Genomic DNA, 21,454 nt, shown 5'->3' with positions numbered 1-21,454 from the left:
GACACAAATTATGAAGAATTTGACAAAGCGGTAGTCCCACACCCGCAATTGCCGGACCAGATATTTAATCTACGCCCACCTTTTTGATAAAAGTGTTGTATTAAGTCCTTATTAGCCTACTGGGTGCTGAAAAATCACATTTGGGCTTCATTTGACAAATCAAAATTATGTTGACCTTATGCAGGCTAGCCTATACACTGGCAGGCCTAACTCATCTTTGCCATCAGACACCAATTACCTCAGCCATACGGTTATAACCTAGTAGTCTGCCCTCTATTTTGATAGGCACTTCAGATTCAGTGTTTTAGACAGTATGTAGGTTTTACAGTGCTGACTGCTTGTGCTACTATACCATAAGCTAACAGACTGTAAAGCCTGGTAAGCCTGCATTCAGAGAGAGCACCTATATCTCTTATCATGGAAAAATTATGTAGGCCTAGACCAGGGTGATGATAAATACTCACTGGAAATTGTGCACCCCTCCTCTGGAATAATCTCTCTCCCTCCCTAAATTCGATTAGCAGACACCCTCCCTATTTTTAAGTCTAGACTTAAAACCTCTTTAGTGCTTCCAATAGTTAGGTATGGTGCAGTGTGGAACTTCAACCACCTCAGGTTTTTTTTGGAATGGACCACCCTGCTGTGTCGTTGTGTGGCTGGCACCCCAGTCATGCGTGCAATGGTGGTCACTGACCATACCTGCGCTGGTGCTGACTACCCTTCACTATTATGCTGCTATAGTATAGCGCTGTCATGGACTTTTCATGTGTCACGCCATACAACCCCTCTTCTCTCCCTCCTTCTCTCTGTCTTGCTGTTCAACTCCCTCTTCTCCCCCTTGCTCTCTCAACTCTCCCTCTCTTGCCTTTTCTCTCTTTAGTATAACACTATATACAGTAGTATCATATACTACTTAATATTAACCATAATGCCTTATAATAATACTAACCCACTCTATATCTGTCTTTCTTCACCTTTACCTCACTTGTGAGGTAAACCAGCCATCAGCCATCCTTGTGTTTGGCCCTCATCGCACCTGAAGTCCCTAATTATCATGTACAGACCTTACTGCCATGTAACTGACCCTAGACAGATGGGTCAGGCCCTTGAGGCGTGGATCTGCTCGAGGTTTCTTCCTATGTATTTCCAATTCTAGGGGGTTTTCCTCGCCCCTGTTACTCATGTTCTCTCTCTGAATGTTTTAACACTCTGTAAAGCGCCATGAGACATGTGTAATCTTTTGGCGCTTGTAAGTGAAATTAAATTGAAATTTAATTGCATCAATGGTTAGCCTACACTGAAGGTTCAGTAGGGTGATTTAGGCAAACATTCTTGATGTGATCATTTTCTTTTCATACATGTCACAAGGACTGAATAGGCTTAGCCTACTGCTTAATTAAGTTGTTCAACCAAAATATTGTAAATCAAAATATAAGCACAAATATGGGCCTAGTAGTACTCTAGCGCTTTGACAAATGGAAATGTATGTTTTGTCAGGTCAAAACAAAACCAGTCTCATCCCAAGCAAACTCACACTGCCCCACAGTGGTGTCAAACGGACTCGTATTATCAACTGAGGTCAGTGAGGAGTGATCATGGGAAATGTAAATAAACGTTTCCTCTACCAACAGTTTTGGTATGGAGCAAACAGTATCGTGCCAACAACCTGCGTGCGTCAGTTCCAAAAATCTAATCAATCGGCAACATTGGTTTGCAAGTTCATTCTTGATTGAAGCACTCAGAAATCTGAAATCTGAATTTCACTATGGGCATGCATGTGGAGTATTTTTTTATTTGACAGCACTGCAGTGCATCACAGCAGATGCCCTTCCTGCATTTAGCCAGAGCCCTATTTAGGATGATTATTATTGGCTGCTTCTTTTGACTAAAGGTTAAAGTATCACAGACAGACTAAAATTACACGCTTTTTTCCGGAATCCATCAGTTATCCTTTTTGCTTTTACTGTTTAAATAGGCATTTATAACCAAAATATATCAACCAGAGATAGACCAAAAATAATTGGACAATACGATTCCTTTGAATAAGGAAGTTCACATTGATAGGTTGAGCGCAGTGAATACGCAGCCAATCAATGTAGTTGGATGATATACGTAGGAATAAAAACTGAATGACATCATCTTGTTTACAGACAGAAGAACATTCTGCACCTTGGACGGACTGTGTTGTGGTAGAGAAAACGTTAATATATCGATTTGAAAACATGGCAACTGATGTTGAACGGTTGACTTCTTTTGAGGAGGCGCATTACGACCAGTATGAATATTACAATCTTAACGACTATTCTTGTCACGCTGGAGGAAAAGGAAGAACCAAGAAAGAAATTGGATTAAACACCAATCGCCATTTGCCAGCTGGCCACGAGCGCAAAATTGCTGAAAAACTCCGTAACAGTGAACTGAAACGTCGGAGGACCAAAAGCTGTTCGTCTTGAAATGTGGATTTTGGTAAGATGACATCAAAAAAGTAACTTAAATCCGATGTTTGGGACAGAATTGCTTTGGGCTTTGTTTCTTGCTTGGTCAGCGTTGGATGAAAACATTCACGTCGGGGCATGTTTTGTAGGCCCACTGTTGTGTAACAAGAACATTCTTTCATGAACCTGTATTTTGTTCACTGTTAGTTCAGAACATTTCCTTGTAGACTATGGCATGCAATGTAGGCTAATGTCACGACTGTATTGTTTTGTTTTTGCAGAACCCACTTGGCCAAGATGTGAAACTGGAACGTGGTCCAATTGTTTGTCTGCCTTTTCCCTTCAAATCGAGTGGATCATGGCGACTCTAGTCCAGCCTAAAAAAAAAGGAGGCTTCGGATTCTGTCACGAGTCTAGCCTACTCACCTATTCCTCCCGCCCCCGTGTCGGGTTACAGCTGTATGCAAGAATAGCTTGTTTTTGGGTGTTGACTGTCTTAAGTGTTTGGTGTTATGAGGCACTTTTATGATGTTTTAACATTGTGTTTATTACTAAATAAAAAAAGTAAAATAAAACCTTCCATTTTATGTTGTGTTCTTATATGGGTTCAAGATGCATCAAGATGTGCTTTTCTCCATCTCGGAAAAAGTTACACAGAAGCATGCTGTGGTAAACCATCATTTTATCAACCATCATAGCTTTTCTGTGAAGTGAGCTGGGTCTAGTTTTGAAGCAAACAAATTACACCCGGTGCTTTTTTTTCTTTCAATCCAGTGGGAGGCGACAAAGATCTGCCATCAGTCAGGACTGTAGCTTCCAGACCTGTAGACGGTTGAAGCAATACCTTTTATGTTGATCACATTACATTTTATACATCATGTTTAGGCTCTGCCTATCCCATCTTAATGTGTTCTCTTTGGTCTGTACATACTGTAGATTTGTAAACTGCCATTACTCTGAGTATGTTTATGACCAGTGATTGCTCTTGATTGATGCTCATGAATATCAGATATTAGCATGCTTTCAGGTTAAAACTGGATCCTGCCCAAAGCCAAATGTTTCTGAATGGGTGCATTCAAACATGACCCCTATATAAATGCTCCAGAAATGGTTTTAAATGTCTCAATGGTCTATACATGGGGCGACTTTTTAAGCAATGTTGCTGGGCAACCATATAGCCAGTTCCATTTATACTGATTGGATGATCATGATGATTTGTCTCCTGTTGATTAAAGTTCTCCAGAAAATAAATTGTTTCCCAATAACAATGGGAACATGCCAGAACCACAATAATGAGAAAAATTGCCCCATGTATCATCAGCTTAACAGATAACCTTTTTCCACCCTGACAGGATAAGATGACACACAAACAAGCAAAGCAAAAATAATTAAGTATACATTTCCTAGTTATAACAGAAGTATACCACCAGTTCTCTCTCTCTCTCTCTCTCTGAGTGTAATCTGATGTCAAAAATGTTGCAGTTTTAAAAGGTACAGTCCAAGACTTGAATCCAATACACTTCTCAAATTCATTAAATTGGTCCTCTAGCTGTCCATTCTGTGTGTGCAAACTCAAGCTTTCCTACTCAGTCTTGTATGTGGGAAACCACACCACAGGACTGCACTAGAACCACAGACTGCAATTTTAAACCCATAGAGTAAGATAATAGGTGCATCGGACACAACAGTTCTAGGAACACAGTTCTACTAACTACTGTAACTGGAGAGGCTACACCTACAACTACAGTTCCTAGGGCTTTTTTTCTGTTCACATTCACACACTAGGAACTCTGAGATGACTTCACACATTAGTAGCCCAATGATTACATAGCCATAAAGTAATGAAACGGACAGGATTGCTATTTAGTTACTAGCTACCAGCATTGTTAATACAATGTATTCTCATCATCTGTCCAGAAGGCATTTGTTGCATGACAGTAGGCAGTCTGCAGCCTTCCCATGCAGGTGTTAATGTTTTGCAAATTTAAACAGATGCAGAATTATTTGTACAGAATTTCCCATTTTTAAAAAAAATGATGCTTCAGCTGCCTTGGCATGCAAATCAGCCATAGTTCCTATGCCATACCCCAAAGTAGGAGTTGAAATAGTTATAGGAACTGCGGTCAAAGGAACCTTTTAATCCCCAGTGCGCGAAAAAAGGGGTTCTAGGAACTGTATGTTCTAGGAACTGCAAAAAGTTCCTCCGTTGTGAAAGGGACTATAGTAGTGAAATATGAAAAGTTCTATTAGAGAATTTCATGCACAGGGCAGAATTTCTCTTCTACACATTTCTTTCATCTATTCATTATGTGAGGGTTATATAAACAGATCATGTAATTAAATATTAAATATGTAATTAAATATTAAAACCTTATTAAACATATCATGTAATTACATATTAAAACCTTATAAGTTTTTTCCACAAAGTTTGCATAAAGCATATGGTAAATTGCACATTTTGAATAGTCTGGATGCAATAGTTTCAGGATGTGCTCCATTGGATGTGTGCTTCTGTGTGCTTGTAATAAAATAAAAATAAAAATCAAAGAAAATCTGCTCAATGTGTTGAATGCTTTTTATTGCCATATCTTGAGTTTCTACAAAGTTAGATGTATTCTTTATCACTTAAGACAATCTACCCTAATTGATTTATTTCTCCCCAGGCTTAAAATCTCCATGGAGGTTTACAGAAATCAAGAAGAGTTCAATTAGTTACTGTTATGTTGCCTTATAATACAAAATGCCCTACACAAAACATGATAGAAATTGGAGATGAGGTAAAACTCCCTGACCCGTCATACATCAGTATCAAATTCACTATGGCATTCACTATGGCACAACACATCCTGAGCAAGTTTTGGTCCTCTTATTTGGATAACTAAACCACCTGCATTCTCCAGGTGTTTTTGGTAAAGAATGACATTGAGGAATGAGGCAAGTCAGCCCTTTTTACATCCTGCCACAAATACTGTACAAATACAATCCCTCTGATATATCAGATTTAAAACCGTATCCCTTAATCATGAGTCTCTGACCAAACCCAAGCAGTGTTTGGGGTGTTTAGCAGCTTTTAGGGTGGACTGTGGAAGCACTGTATATAATTCATAAATTAGACAACATGGTCATAACTGGCCTGTAGAACATTGTAGGAATAACAAGCAAGTACAATTAGCAATGCCTCCTTTCAAGTATTAACACAAATGCATAAAGCCAGATGATTTCAGCTTCCCTGATTAAGATCTATATAAACGTTTAGAATCTTTACTAATGTGACTGACAAGTTACTATACTTCCACTTTAAGATAATTCTTAATAAAAAGTACTTAACTGCTAGAACATCTATTTTCTTATTAAAGGTGTATTAAAAAAAAAACTTTCAGTAAGTAATCACCTAGTCATGAACTTAAGGCACTTAAACATTATCAGCCACAAAGTCAGAAGTGGAACGCTCATTCTTAAATAATATTTAAATAAGGCAGCCACAGGAACATTTTCCATAGTTGGTCAATTTGTACACAATGTTTTGAAGGTGCAATGATTCTTTTGGTACATACTAGTTAGTGTTGACTGTGACAGATTAAAATCCCAACTGTCAGTTTTTTTCTAGAAGGATCTGGTTGAAACCTGTGATTCCATCACCCTTTTGTCCAGGATGCATATTCGCGTAACGGAGTGGTGATCTCTGAAGGTGCAGCTTGACAGAACCCTGATGATGACATCAAGATCAAGTCAGAGCCGGTCAGACAAAAGACAATCTATGACATATTTTGAGATTCTGAACTCCCTTCACACAGGGTCTTACCCGTGGCTGAGCCCGTATGGAGGCGACGCCCTGGTCGAACTGATTGGTCTCCACCCTGTACTCGCCACTCCGGAAGGGCATCTTGAGAGACGCCATCATGGACACGACCCTATGGAAGCCCGTGGCGGTCAGAGCCACTGTTATGTTGGGTGCGGAGGCCAGTGCCAGGCCCATGGGCCAGCTCCGCACCACCACGGGCTCCTGGAGGCTGGTGAGCTGCACTGAGCCCCTCTCCCTCACCAGCGGATCCAGCGCCGGCACTGAGGCCAGAGTCTCCTCAAGCATGTCCTCAGCGTCATCCAGTTCTGCCTCTGCTAGGGCGTCCATCAACATCTAACAGGGAGCAGCGAGATATTGTACATCAGACCCACTACATAGGAACAGCACCACCAAATGGCCACCAGCTATTACAGCATTAAATGAAAAACAACAAAGGAGACAAATGTACCCTCCACTCTTTCCATCTCTGCTGGATGATGCAAGCAGCTTTGGTCCATTCCTTAATTTGCTGTCGAATCAACCAGGATCTAACCACTGCAAAGAGTACAAGAATAATAATTTTATTCACCTTCAACTCTTGCTACAGGGTGCAACTGTGTTTTGTATGTGTGTGTGTATGTACTACTTTAAGTGAATCTTAAGTGTGTGCTATGAACAAACTGGCAACATTTGTTTCCAACAACATCCAACAAATAACTATTTTGTTAAATCAATATAATTTCATAAAATAAATCTCCTCTACACTTACCACCTGGCACCAACACAATTAACAGTCTGAATGATCAATGTAATTCAATTACTAGGCACGTCTCCTTGGCCAGACATAAAGCATTAAGGCCAGTGCGAACTCATTGGCCATCCAGTCAATGCATGTTTACGTCTATCTAATCTGTTCTCTTCCGCTGGGATAAGCAGGTGAAGCCAGGTGAAGCACCTCGCGTGTAGTGGCACTCATTGGCCAGCCAGCCAAACGCACCAGCCAGCCAGGTCATCATCAGACTGCTGACCTTTTGGAACACCTCAGTCTCCGACTCCCTAAAATCAGTCGGACCCTGTCTGTGTGTAAATCCACTGGACACCTGTCTCTTTCCATCCCCTTCGTCTAGTAAACTGTCAAATTGGACGTATAGACCCTTTCAACTCAACTGCATAAACAAACAGGTGCATTCCTAAGGCCTTTCCGGTGGCAGGGAAAACAACACTGAGCTAATCGTAACTTGAAAACAATGAAAAAAGTTAAGTTGACATTTTGTAGAGCCTTACGCAAAGGTCTGGTCATTTTTAGTTGGGTTGGGTTGGGTTTGAACGTTTCAACCGGAAACGCTCTAGGAACAGATTAAAAGGGTCTATATTCTTGAATTTCCCCTTGGGGTTCAATAAAGTATCTATCTATCTATCTATCTATCTATCTATCTATCTACAGTATAGTGACATTTCACGGTCATTCTAGTTCAATTCTCTGCTGTGCTGTGTCCTACACTGTACCTGCTTGGATGAGGGTAGCAGCCCGTCTCTTGGCTTCGCGTCTTCGTCTCTGGTGTTTCCGCCAGTAGCACTGGATGCAGAAGGCTTTCCGAGATCGAACTTTGGCCCGATGTTCTTCCAGCAGCTCCAGCTGTGTATACATTTGAAGGAATCATCTTAGAATCTAACCTCACAGAGCCACATTGCAAGTGAGTCAAAGGAGAATTCTAGCACTGTGTTGAAATGAAAACTGGGAAAGTATAGTATGAGTCCATCTTTCTATTCAAACATTATTGGGTAACTTATTATGGGTACTGCCCCCCACCCACACACACACACACAATCACACCCAAATACACACACATACACACAACCACAACCAAAATACACACAACCACAATCCATAGCCTGCTTATGCCATGACTACGTCCATCCTATTAGACAGATAACAAACATAACACAACGTCACTAATACAGACCATTGCATGAGTCAGGAAGACTTTGGTTCTCCCACAATGCACCAGGGAGCTGTGGGTGGCGGTGGCGGAGAGGAGCTGGGGATCAGGGCTGTGCCCTCTTAAAACCACTCTGAGAACATCCATCACAGCTGAACCAAGGCTGTCCTTGTCTCCGGACTCAAATCCTGACAGCGAGACAGAGGGAGAGAGAGAGAGATTTAGACAATAGCAGACAGCGCATGCAAACAAAGATCTGACACGCTGAAAAACAATGGAAATAAATTAGTTGCTATGCAGAACTATGCATGCACTCAATTAATTTGAGTACACATACTGTCGCCTGTAATAAACTATTTGATATCTCATCTGTAACTTTACCTAAAAACAGTAATAGTTAGTTAAATTAGTTTAAATTAGCTGTTATTAGGTGTAATGCAATACAAATATTAACAGCTTTGTTTAGTTTAATATTTTAAAGCATGTCTGCTACTATTAACTTCAGGTTTGGAAGTCCTCAGGGATTCATAGCTCTTCCTAACGTGCAGTGCTTCCCTTCTGGCATGCAGTTCACACTAATACACGCATGTATTTACCTGTGCACTAGTCTCCTGTGCCACAGGTACACATTCATTTAAAAGAGGCTTCAACACAGATATAGAAGGAACACCAGCGAAACTGACAAGAAAGAGAACAGGAAGGGAAGGAATTGGTGATGTTTTTGCCCATAAAGGTTGCTTTGCTAGTGATTTTGATTTTGACGGCAAATAGGCTTGGCTGCTGATTGGCCGCTGTGTGAAATCCCCTACCTATAGCACTAGGACTTTAACATCTCTCCGGTGTATATTTGAAAGTGAAAACAATAAAGATGCAATCCGCGATCTTGGTAAAGGGCTATTGATATTTCATCTAAACAGCCAAACAAACTATCCCCCCACTTCCAACTGTTTATGGCTCTGGCCGAGCTACCATGTCTGTCTCACATTTGCAGAGCCGAGACTGAACAGACAGCTAGAGCCATGGGTAGCAATTATCATATGAATTTGCTGAATTCTAATTGGATATTGTAATCATGGACTTCACCTTTAAATACTAAGGCTAAACAGTAGTCATTGGCATTCTGAACAAACACAGTATCAGGACAACACAGAGTAAACATTGACATGGAATGCCTTGTGGTATTGACCACAAACCACTAGCTGATAAATAATGATTTGCGTATTTACACACTCAAGAAACTTCCTAGTTGGCTGCCTTCAATAGCAAGGACCAAAGCAAATAGGGATGGCAGATGTAAGTGGAAAGTTGCAACAGGGTTTATCTGATTATACAAACTAAAGTATAAGTAGTTTCTCTATAAATTTCCCCTGCCTACTCATTTCACTTACCATTCTGATTGGTCAGCTGAGCAGGTGTTCTGGTGTGCGTAATCAGTCCATAACGTTGCAGGAAGCTTGCATAAGGAATCCTGAGGACATGGAGCAGTACATGTCACAGCTGTAACATTACTAAAATTAACTTCAACACCTACGCATTAATCTCATCATTCACATTATGTAAACAAACACACCAAACACTTAAGGAGGGATTAAGCTATTACCTTATAGGAAATCCTGCTGCACTTATGTTGATGGTCTCCACAATACCACATGCTTCCAGCTGAGTAATCACCTTGGAGAACACAAAGTTTCTTATTTAAACTTATGTCACAGAGGTAACATACACTCCTAGTTGGTCATGCTCTGATGGAGGCTGTGATGGCGAAACGCAAAATTGAATAGCAATGTGAAACTAAAGGCTTTTAAAACATATGACCCTCGTGAGTGCCTCAGATTTTCTATTTTTAAACACAAAACACATAAAACTGAGACAAGGTGAAATCGCAGATGGGTACAGATGCCCACATGACTCACTGATTTAGTGTCATAAAATTAAGAATTTTGACAAGACAGACATTGATCTTTTAGAAGAACACAGCCGAATCCTTGACAAGTTAAACATTCTGAATATCAACATGAACTGTAATTGAACATGGAATTGTAACCCAGTGATTTGTGGTCAGTTCTTACCTCCTCCTTCTTGAAAGTGAGAGGCCTGCAGTCTGGGTTGGGTTTGATGCAGCGTGTGTAGTGTGGCGTGGTGCTGTGCAGGATCTTCATCAAGCTCTCCAGAGAGTTCTGAACAGGATACAGCAAAAGGTGAGAGAAGGCACCAAAGGCTCAATCTGTTTCTGAGTGAATGTTTTTGTGTACCTACTATAATCCTATTATGTGATCATGTTACAGTAAGTGCATAAAAGGAAACATGTAACATGTTAGACTTTAATATGGACCCAATGTTAGACTCTAATATGGACCCAACCATTTTCAGGATATATCAAAAAGAACGGGGGTAAAAAACAGACACATACTATGGTTCAACCACAGTGGTTAAGTATTCATTGTTCTGTACTTCCATACCTTAAACTTGGAGACCACAGTGACCACTTTGTTGTGCCCGCGGGCCGCCTCCCCCTCAGCATCAGTATCAGCAAACAGACTGTGCATCAGAGGGTCCTCTGACTGCTGCAGGAGTCGGATCAGCTCAGGGGGGACTGGGTCCTGCAGGAGGGGCGGAGAACACACACCATTTACACACAGTGCTAAGGAACACACACCATTTACACACAGTGCTAAGGAACACACACCATTTACACACAGTGCTAAGGAACACACACCATTTACACACAGTGCTAAGGAACACACACATTTACACACAGTGCTAAGGAACACACACCATTTACACACAGGGCTAAGGAACACACACCATTTACATACACACAGTGCTAAGGAACACACACAATTTACACACAGTGCTAAGGAACACACACCATTTACGTACACACAGTGCTAAGGAACACACACCATTTACACACAGTGCTACGGAACACACACCATTTACACACAGTGTTAAGGAACACACACCATTTACACACAATGCTACGGAACAGGTGGCAGGTCACCCAGTGAACATCCAGTGACAACACAGACCACATGCAAATGGTGCGGTTCATCACATAAGTGGCACCCTACCCTCAGACAGGGGAAAAGGGGGATGAGGGGAGAGCAGTGACCTTTAAAACTAGGTCACAATGACAACAATGACGTGTCTATTTGTCTGATAAAGCAAATTGTAAACCTACCTTGTTTTTCTCCATCATGCCTTCAATCTGATAGCTGACCTTGCCGGCGTAGTGGGACACAATGAAGTGTGGCTGCGGGCTGAACTTGTCCCAGCTCATTTGGTCGTTACTGGACAGCTCTTTCTCCAGGCGAACCATGAACTGCTTGGTGTCAGAGGCTCGGTTCAGTCTGCAGACCTGAAAAAAAGGCAGATCAACTCCTTTTAATACTCGTTGTAGCTTAAATATGGCAAGATCTACCAGTGGAGCTGTATATTGTACGAATGGCCAACTTACCTCGTTGAGCAGGGAGAAGACGCTGGTGGGACTGCCCTCTATGAGGTCCAAACAGCGCTGGTTATCCTGGTACTGGACAAATGACCACTCCAGCCCTTCGGCCACATACTCCTCCTGAAAACAGAGGATGAAGAAAACTTTAACATAGCCACACAGTGCTGGCACAAGAGGAACCCTAACCAAAGGTCCTGACGAATACATATGCATACTGAGTCACAATATCTGTGACTCAAAAGGTAAATATTACGTTTGATAGACATACCACAGCAAATAGCTCATACCTGCTGTGCTTTGAGGTAGTGGCCTACAAAGTGCTGCTGGAGTTTTTCATTAGCGTAGTTGATACACAGCTGCTCTAGGTTGTTCTTCTGGAAACACTCAAAACCATAGACATCAAGAAGTCCTGCAGAAGTGGTTAAAATGGATGGAATGGAATGGAAGTCAGACATGCTGTGACATGCTACAGACTGAAAAAGAGACTGAACAAAGAGGAAACGTCTGTACCTATGAAGTTGCACCAGTTGGAGTTGTCAGCACACATACTCTTGTTGATGAAGGAAACCATCCAGTCAAACAGTCTATTCAGAAAAAAGGGTTAGGTCAGGTGTTAGTCATGATTGCTGAGGGCACAGAATTGAATAAAAAAAGAGAAAGAGTGAAAGAGAGACAGAAAAGACCTAGAGAGACAGAAAGATAGTGAGGCAGGTAACATTCATCATTATAAAGGGAAAAAAGCTCACTCACTGTGCGTAGATGACTTTGGCCAGGCAGTCCCTCCGCACGCTGCATTCTGCCCGAGAGCAGGGCTTGAGCAGCGTGCTCCGTCTGCCCGCCTTAAGCGCACGCACCCGCAGACAGGACTGCAGCTCCTCCACCGGGATGCCCAGCAACTCCGCAGTCGTCCGCAAGAACACTACAGACAACACACTCCTGATGAGCTACCACTCTGTAGTAAACCGGTAGTAAATACCAGTGCCATGGACCATAATATACATTTTTTTTTTTTTTAAATAAAGCCATCAATGTGCACATAATGTTTTTAGTCCAGCAAAAGGGTGTATTGGGTACACAGGAATGTGCCAGTCAACATATTTATTCATATCTAGGACACGAGCGGACTCACTGACCTTTTGACTCTTCCTCAAGGTCACAAGGCTGAGATTCATCTGTTGGTGGATTGAAGGCCACATTCCCAAGATGGAGGATGCCAGCCAAAATCTGAAAGATTTTGCACAAAAACGCTTGGAAAACAAGGCTCACAAGTCACGACCACATGAGTAACCACTCAAATCAAAGGATGAGGTAAGGCATTGAGCCCTAAACATGCCCCTTACTCTGAATATCTGTGCCTGCTTGTCAGAGTTAATGCCAAGATGATCCATTGCCTCCAGAGTCTCTTCAAAGCAATCCTCTACAAAATAAACCAGGAGTGAGTCATATCATATGCACCGCCATATACTACTGTATATGGACAAAAGTATTGGACCTGTCATTACACACACAGGAACTTCCATGACATCCCATTCCATAAATCCACATGTATTAATATGGAGGTTCCCCTTTGCAGCTGAAACAGCTACTATTCTGGGAAGGATTTCCACAATATTTTAGAGTGTCTCTGGAGATGTTTGCCTATTCCTTCAGATGAGTATTTGTGAGGTCAGCTACTGATGTTGGACAAGAAGGCCTGGCTTGCAATCTCTCTTTTAATTCATCCCAAAGGTGTTTGATGGCATAAAGCAGCGGTTCCCAAACTTTTTTCCCTGTGTACCACCACCTACATCCTGAATCGGCTCGCATACCCCCACCATCCGACACATAAAAACCGTAACACATTCTATTGACGCATTCCAGGCATCATAATTAGCCCATGATAACAAATAACAAAATCAAAATGTGCAACTGGTCTATGAGCTCTCACACTAAAAAAACAGTGTGGAGAACAACATTATGAAACACAAAGAAGAAAGAGAACATAGGCTTACGATTTAAAAAAAAAAATCATTTTTAACACCTTTTCGACATTGCCCTTTTCATCTAACATACCCCCTAGTGGAAGCTTGCATACCACCGGTGGTACGTACCACAGTTTGGGCATCCCTTTATGGACCTTGCTTTGTGCACTGGGCTACAGTAATGCTAGAATGGGAAAAGACTGTGCCCAAAAAGTTGGAAGCATAATTATCCAAAATGTCTTAGTATACAGAAGCATTACATTTTCCTTCACTAACTCAAGCCCAACCCCTGAAAAACCATTATACCATAATCTCTCCACCAGTATGACTATACATAGTGCACAAAGCAAGGTCCATAAAGACATTTTGATATGGAAGAACTTGACTAGCGTGCAGAGAATAGGGTTCTCTACACCTTTGGGATGAACTAGAACAGGCCTTCTCATCCAGCATCAGGTTTATGTTATATACACTGTATATGGTGAAAGAGTTTGCCACTTAATTTGTTGTTGTTGCTTTTTATGGAGGTGGAGTGTAAAATAGAGAAGTTCTAGATGAACACAAACTTACCCTCCAAGATTCTGTCAACATTTGGCAACCAGTTGAATCTCTGGTCATGTGGCATCTTCCACTCCTGTCTCTGCTGCTCCGTGGCCCATTTCATCATCTTTTAAACAAACACACACACACTTATGAAACAGACACAGAGGTAGGGTAAATAAATATGACAGCAGTACACAATAAACATATATGCCTTGTTTGCTCAGAAGTGGGTGTAATACAGTAAAGTGAATCACCAAACACCAATCTGATACCCATGCAGAAAAATGATAATGACCATGAGAATGACCATGAAAATGACTACCCCCAAGAGGTCTCATTCCATCAAATCCGGCCCACTGCCTAATATGAGCCTGGCACCCCTGACCTAGATGCTTGCAACATTCATTCTGTCATAGAATGTTATGTGATCATTGTAATAAGAATGTCCAGCAAATACTGGTATTTGACATGTGAGAACAAATCTGTAACCACAACATCAACATCTATTACAAATCTTCACTTGCCTGATAAAATATGTGGAAATTCCTCTCATAAGCAGCTTGAAAGGCAACCCTGGTCTTTTCCAGTAGATAAGTCTGGACCGATGCCCCAACCAGCAACTGAGACCTGCATAACAAAAGGACACACTGCCCTTCAAGCTCTGCACTAGCCACCACTGCCCTTACCCCAAGTCACAAGGTGCATTATCACGTTAATCAGGGTTTTATATTATTAGATATAACAGAGAGCATGGGAACAAGAAGGACCTGTTTAGCTGGAGCTGAATGTATTTTCCAAATCGACTACTGTTGCTATTCCGTAAAGTGCAGGCGTTTCCTGTTGAAGACAGTGGAGAACAACACAACGTTTAGTATTTAGAGAGGGTACATAAAACTACAGCCTTTATAAAAACCTGGATTTATTCTTAGAGAAGTCCACAGGCTCACCAAAGGCCTCCATGATGGGGTTGGAGTCCAGGACTCTTTTCTCTATCCTCTCCACTGTGTCCTGGCAGGTCTGAGAAGACGCTGCCACTGTGGCGTAGTACTTCATCAGGCACCTAGACGTCCATGTCTACAGACACATCCAATGAAAACAGATCAATAACAAAGTATATTAACTAGCGTTGTCACAATTAACGTGTTAATCATGGCAATTTATTTTAAAAAATATCTATATTGCTTGTTGATAACAAGGGAGATAAATACTGTAACATTGCCCACATGTTGCCAAGGGAAACATTGACATGGTCTCTCTCTTCACACTCTGCTAGAACGTAGTTATGTACAACAGTTGCCTTCGGGACATTAGGTAGAAGTGGTGAACAATTTAACAGAAATAGAACTTCTTACCTTCCCCGCTCCACTCTCTCCACTGACCACGAGGGACTGATTTGTCGGCTCTACTTGGCCCTGCACATTCCTGTAAGCCGCCTCAGCCACTATGAAGATGTGAGGCTTGAATTCCTGTTCAGGTGAAATTGGCAAATGTTTGTCATTAGTCTTCCTCCTGAGTGTGTCTAGTGAACCAATCCCCATCATTTTGCTGTCATTTACTTCGGTAGCCTTAATCCAGAGGCTTATTCAGACAAAAACCGAAGGCCACTGCACATTTTATTTGAGTTTAGTCACAATTATCAAGTAAACACTGACATGGACTAGTTCATGGTTACGAGCTACCAGTATAAACACTGGCAATGATAAATAACTATGCCTCACAATTTCAGGAGGTGTTTCCTTTTTGGAATTAAGGAATGATTATTGAAGAACTGTCAACAAAGCAGACAGCACAACTCTCCAGGTAGTAAATAAGTACAACAAAGAGTGCATCATTTATCTTCCATTTTGTGAATTTACATGGTGTCTCCAAAATAGAATATCTTCAGCACATACATCCAATACTTCAGGGTGTAAATGTTTTGTTTTTAAATACACACATTACTTTTTTTATTATTCCATTACACTCCTTTGACTTAGTTGATATGTTTGGGAGAAGCACCCTTGCTATTTGTGTACATATGTATTTGTCCACAAACACCTTCTGTCTGTGCACACACAGGTGTGTAAACACCTTCATAAAAGCATGTGGTGTCTAGCGAGTGATACACCGTGTCCACCCACCTGAGGCTTTGGAGCTGTGTGATACTCTTTCATCACATCCAGAGAGTAGAGTTGCGGCACAGGATGGAAGGGGTTGAGAGCCACCAGGGTGCAACCCGCATGAGTGTAGAACACCCTCGCCCTGTACCTGGCCTGCAGGCAGTTAAGGACTAGCAGCGCAGGCGAATAACAGGAGGGAGAGTGGAAGGAGAGGTCAAAATCAAGACTGGCCGGTATTAATTACCTAAGACTCAGCCACACAGGCCACTGAGAGGATATCAAGCATGACTCAACAAAGGTCAACAGAGGTGAACGCTTCACAGACTGCTTATCAAGAAGTTATGATTAAACAAAAACAACATTTTCATTGTTAAAGGCAATTAGGACATCAAGGTTAAATCATAGGTAAGGGACGTTTTACAGATAACGTGACAAAAACTGCAAAAAAATAAGCTAAATTTGGTTACTCCTTGTGAGGGGGATACCTGTGGTTGGCGTAACTGGATTCACTTTGGTGAGGTCATCGTAGGTGTGGAGTTCGTCTTCGTTGATCAGGAAGGCCCTGACTTCGCCCTCCAAGGAGTCATTAAGAGACTTCCGTCTGGCCTGAATCTTCTCTCGCAGGCCATGGACCTTTGAAACACACCTCTGGGATTAGTGCAACATAAGGGAAAGGGACGAGCCAAAGATGCAAGGCTCTGCTCATGTTTAACAAATAATAATCTGAAGGTATGAGTTTGCATGACAAGGCAAAGATGTAGTGCTGCAAACCAGTGGTTGGCAAAATCCAGCTGCCCTCCTCATGTGGTACAGTTGTTTTTTTGCCAAATAAGAAATAGCGACATAATGTGTTCTGCAAGCTATAAGGGATTATAATAAAATGTTATGTAATACAAAACATGTCACTGACACATCCTTCCCAGATGGTGTGCGGTCCCACATGAATTAGCTCCATGCAACATGTCAGCACCACTTGGCTAACGCAGCCTCTAATGGCTTTGAAGACATTTGGGTCAGTCTTTGAGACAACAAAACACACCTTCAGACATCATGTTCCACTAGCCTATCAAATTGTTGGCTATAATTTAGGATATAATTTCCAGTCTCATTAACTGTTGCATCCTATGAGGAAGAGATAATTCTGTGAAACATTTGTTAAAATGAGGAGGGTAGCTACATATATAGAAAAGTTAATTGTCTCGATAACAGCATCCCATCCACATAGTGAACAGGTCTAGTAGTCTGCACCTGACAGGCTGGACGATCTTTTGTACACCGACATTAATTATAAAGGTGCATGTCACATCTTACAAACAAATCCGATACAAAGTGCTTCACTGGAAGTACTTCAAACTGGCGGCTTATGGGATGTACTCCTCAATGGAACGGCATCGTGCAGGATTAACGTTACGATAGAGCACGAGGGTTGAAACTGTGACAGTGATTATGTCGACGGTGTGGATGGTTTGTAGACAATGCTTCTGCTGCCCCGTCCTTGTTTTGATATGACGTCTAATCCCATTGCACATTATAGTTACTGGAATTAATGTTAATGATACAGCATGAGAATAGCATGATTATCACAACCGTCAAATAATGTGCTTTTATGATTAATGTTACCTATTGGACATCAAGACACTGATACTGTATATTAATCCTTAAATTACTTGTTTGAAAATTTTAACTTAGATATATTAGATTAGCCTACTTATTAATCGTCAGTGATATGATGATACACAAGGGAATGCATCAAGTTCCATGTAATTTGCGATGTCATTTTATGACAACATTGACTGCGGGCTAACTGCTTCTGCTAACTTTTAGCTAGAATGCCATGTCAAGAATCCCCTCCCAGAAAACTGGCCCACACACACCAACCACCACTGTCCCATAACAGGCATTCTCGTTAGCATTAGCTTCAAAATAACTTTTATAACGTTAGCAATAACTTACTCCCCATACATTATAATAGAGAATTGTTAATAATTTAAGTCCAGACTGCATTTTCAAGACAAGTCTTGTAAAAAAAAAAGTTAAAATTAACGAAATAAGTAGCTAAATCAGACCCACCTTGACTTGGTTGATGTTTCGCCCGCTTTCAAAATTTGTGGATTTGGCACTGTCCCAGTCGTTACTGTTTGAGGATAATACGCCTTCCAAAGGAATCGTGTGTTTTTTATCAGCCATCGTAAAAAAACGTTTACACTTCCAGTGAGAAACAAGTTATGTCCCACTACTCCTCCATTTCAAACAGAATGGCATTCTTCCAGTTCGTATGTCATAAAATATTCCACAGTGAAGGACAAAACGCTCCCCGCCTCGTTGGACTCTCAAATCTCACACCGGTTGCTGAAATATGCCCGAGCCGTCATGCTGGAACAAACACGCCCTCCTCGCTTTCAAACCAGTAAGAGCAGACCTGTGCGCTGACACTTCACATGGGAACGCCCAGGATTCATACGCGGAAATGAATGAAAATGCATCGCTATCTACAGTCATGCATGGGGCATCAGTAAACTTGTTGGAAGCTGCTGGCTATAACAGTGATTGTTTTGGTCGTAAACGGAGATTACACTGAAATTACACGAGCTAACTTTAGCAGGGAATAGCAACGACTAACGTCAACAAGTTTTGAGACACCTAGAGCTATCCTGGAATAGCTAGCGATAACGTTAGCTAGTGTCGAACTTTTGACTCATCTTCAAGTGAAATCTTATTTGTGGCAGCGGAAGCAAAGCAATTATGTTTATCATCTGATTTACAAACCCGGCGGTATCCAGGTGTTTGCACTTACAAATTTTCTCCAGCAATGGATGGGGTAGGTTATGAATTTGTTTTGATCCATTCCATCAAACTGTTAGCTCCCAGTTTGTTGCTTGGTTCTTGTACCTGTTTGTAGTTATAGATTCTAGAATCATGTAAGTAAGTAAAGCAGGATTGGAATGGTTTCCATTGCAGTTTGAAAATAAATAGGCGACATAAACTCCAAAGCCACCCTACAAACAAAATAAATGCTTGCCAGTGACTTGTTTAAAATTCCACTTCCTGTTGAAAATGTCCCTGCTTGACAACATATTTATCTGTTGCATTTACAGGTTATGAGCAAGAAGTTGTTGAAGGAGGCCTTCGTCAGCAATTTGAATGGCACAACTTTGGGAGAAGTTGCTTTTGGATCCTTGGTAGCACCCCTGTGTGTGCTGAGCCGAGGGTTATTTTTCATCCTTTATTATCGCGGCAAAGAGACTTTTCCACTTTCCTGGAAGTCTCACTTTCTGTTAGACTTTACCTTCTTAGTACTTCCTTTGGTCCTGTACTCCACCTTATTCAGTGGGGTGCTTTATCTGGCCATCACAGGCCTTGCAGTGATTGACGTTGGTGTACTTTACCAAGTATACCAAAAGAAGAAACCGGCAGCACCATTACTTGATCTAATGAAGAGGTTTCTCCAGAGCAAAGTTGAGACTAATTTGGTACCATTTGTAACTGTTTTTAGAGTGCAAGTTAATGTAAAAACGGCCTTATGCATTCTGGCAGTTGACTTCAGTGTGTTCCCACGACGCTATGCGAAAACGGAGACCTACGGAACTGGTGTCATGGACCTAGGTGTTGGAGCTTACATACTTGCAAATGCAATTGTCTGTCCTGAGGCACGGAGAAAAGAAAAGAAGGGGTCGAATTTCAGCCATGTTGTGAGACAACTGTGGTCTGTCTGGCCCTTGGTTTTGCTTGGGATGGCAAGGATGATTAGTGTGAAAATGTCAGGATATCAGGAGCATGTGTCCGAGTATGGAGTTCACTGGAACTTTTTTTTCACTTTAGCAATAGTGAGAGTCATAGCATCCATAATTTTGGCTATATTTCCAGTCAAGAAATCCTGGCTTTTTGCACTTTTGATTTCTGGAATTTATCAGGTTGTCCTCGAGACAACTAGCTTGAAAACTTTCATTATCCACAGTGAAGATAGGACTGGGAGTTTTCTTGCTGCTAACCGAGAGGGCATCTTCTCTGTGTTTGGCTATGTAGCTATTTACATGGCAGGAGTGCAAGTCGGGCTGTACATAATGGAAACACGACTACTGATCAAAGACTGGTTGAAAGTTATTCAGAAGCTATTAATTGTAAGTTTTCTATTATATGTGATGTTACACTTCTGTCAAATACACATAGAACCAGTTTCACGTCGGATGGCCAATCTGCCTTACTGTGTCTGGATTATTGCTGAATGCATGTACTTCTTGACTTGTTTAAGTGTTGTTGATGTCGTTTTACTATTTGCAAAAGCCCTGACAAATTGTTACATCATTCCAACCTCATGGAATCTGCATCAAGATGATGAAATGAAGAAAGCAAATCCAAGAACGGAAATGGAAGGCTTATGCCTTATTCAATCTGTGAACCGAAATCAACTCTTATTTTTCATGATTGCAAATCTAATGACAGGACTTACAAATGTAATTGTAGATACTGTGAATAGTAATGATTTGTTTTCTGTGTCTGTTTTGCTTATGTACATGTTCATTAATAGTGCTGTAATTTTCATATTGCACCGCAAAGGAATAACAGTAAAGTTTTGGTAGGCCCCCTCACTTTTGTATGTAAAAGAAACCTGTCAACATAGACAGATTAACAATCCACAGCATGCTTTGTATATATGTACTACTGCTTGTACAACCATTGACTACTGTTAAACAATTTAAATGTTATGATCTTCTCTCACAGCAGATGCAGTATTGTATTTGAGATTCTGATATGGACTACTGAGGGATGCAGGTGTGTTTCAGTTTTAGAGAGAAAAGTATGCTCAGGAAAAGCAAATGTGACAAGATCAATAATAATAAAAACAAAATGTGGGTGTGGGTACTACACATATGGTGGTTAGTGAGGTTCCTCCATCACGGTGAAGCGCTTTGGGTGTCTTGAAAAGCGCCATATAAATGCAAGTTGTTGTCTATATGATATTTTTTGTAAGGTAATGCCAAAAAGAGAACTGTTGGACACAACTCACATGAGTCATAATTCCAACATGATCATTAGGTAGAAGGTACTGCTTATAATATTGCACCCTTTTTTACGTTCTGGTGTGTTATGCCCCTACCTGGTCAATAAAAGAAGACATGCCATTCTTTATATAGACTACTTATCATTTGTATTTATTTAAAAGGTTGTTTTGAGATGTAGAAAAATATGAAAAATAGTAATTTACACCTTGATCACCTTTCCTGTCATTCTTTCAACAATAAAATA

The 21,454-nt window shown here is 41.2% G+C and overlaps 2 protein-coding genes across 3 annotated transcripts; one reads left to right on the top strand and one right to left on the bottom strand.

Moving 5' to 3' along the window:
• Positions 1-4,992: 4,992 nt before the first annotated feature.
• On the bottom strand, positions 4,993-19,190 carry LOC121708755 (unconventional myosin-XIX). 2 transcript variants are annotated; one of them, XM_042091615.1, is made up of 24 exons: positions 19,005-19,190; positions 16,696-16,843; positions 16,232-16,380; positions 15,464-15,577; positions 15,059-15,185; positions 14,879-14,948; positions 14,636-14,738; positions 14,139-14,235; positions 12,948-13,024; positions 12,741-12,831; positions 12,358-12,526; positions 12,118-12,191; positions 11,895-12,016; positions 11,614-11,727; positions 11,338-11,514; positions 10,616-10,756; positions 10,226-10,333; positions 9,757-9,827; positions 9,545-9,624; positions 8,181-8,344; positions 7,723-7,852; positions 6,686-6,771; positions 6,238-6,570; positions 4,993-6,141 (listed from the first exon to the last, which is right to left on the bottom strand). In XM_042091615.1, the coding sequence occupies exons 1-24, from the start codon at positions 19,053-19,055 to the stop codon at positions 6,028-6,030; spliced, it is 2,910 nt and encodes a 969-aa protein (XP_041947549.1). In that variant the 5' UTR covers positions 19,056-19,190; the 3' UTR covers positions 4,993-6,027. The 2 variants fall into 2 exon arrangements, with proteins under 2 accessions (XP_041947549.1, XP_041947548.1); XM_042091614.1 differs by lacking the exon at positions 19,005-19,190 and adding an exon at positions 18,281-18,664.
• On the top strand, positions 18,681-21,337 carry pigw (phosphatidylinositol glycan anchor biosynthesis, class W). The gene is made up of 2 exons (XM_042091620.1): positions 18,681-19,028; positions 19,306-21,337. Exons 1-2 carry the CDS (start codon positions 19,020-19,022, stop codon positions 20,785-20,787), a joined length of 1,491 nt encoding a protein of 496 aa, XP_041947554.1. The 5' UTR covers positions 18,681-19,019; the 3' UTR covers positions 20,788-21,337.
• Positions 21,338-21,454: the final 117 nt, after the last annotated feature.

Source organism: Alosa sapidissima, chromosome 5 (assembly GCF_018492685.1).
Source record: "Alosa sapidissima isolate fAloSap1 chromosome 5, fAloSap1.pri, whole genome shotgun sequence".
Classification (NCBI taxonomy): Eukaryota; Metazoa; Chordata; class Actinopteri; order Clupeiformes; family Clupeidae; genus Alosa; species Alosa sapidissima.
Note: the sequence above shows the minus strand (reverse complement) of the source record. Positions and strands in the feature narration are given on the sequence as shown.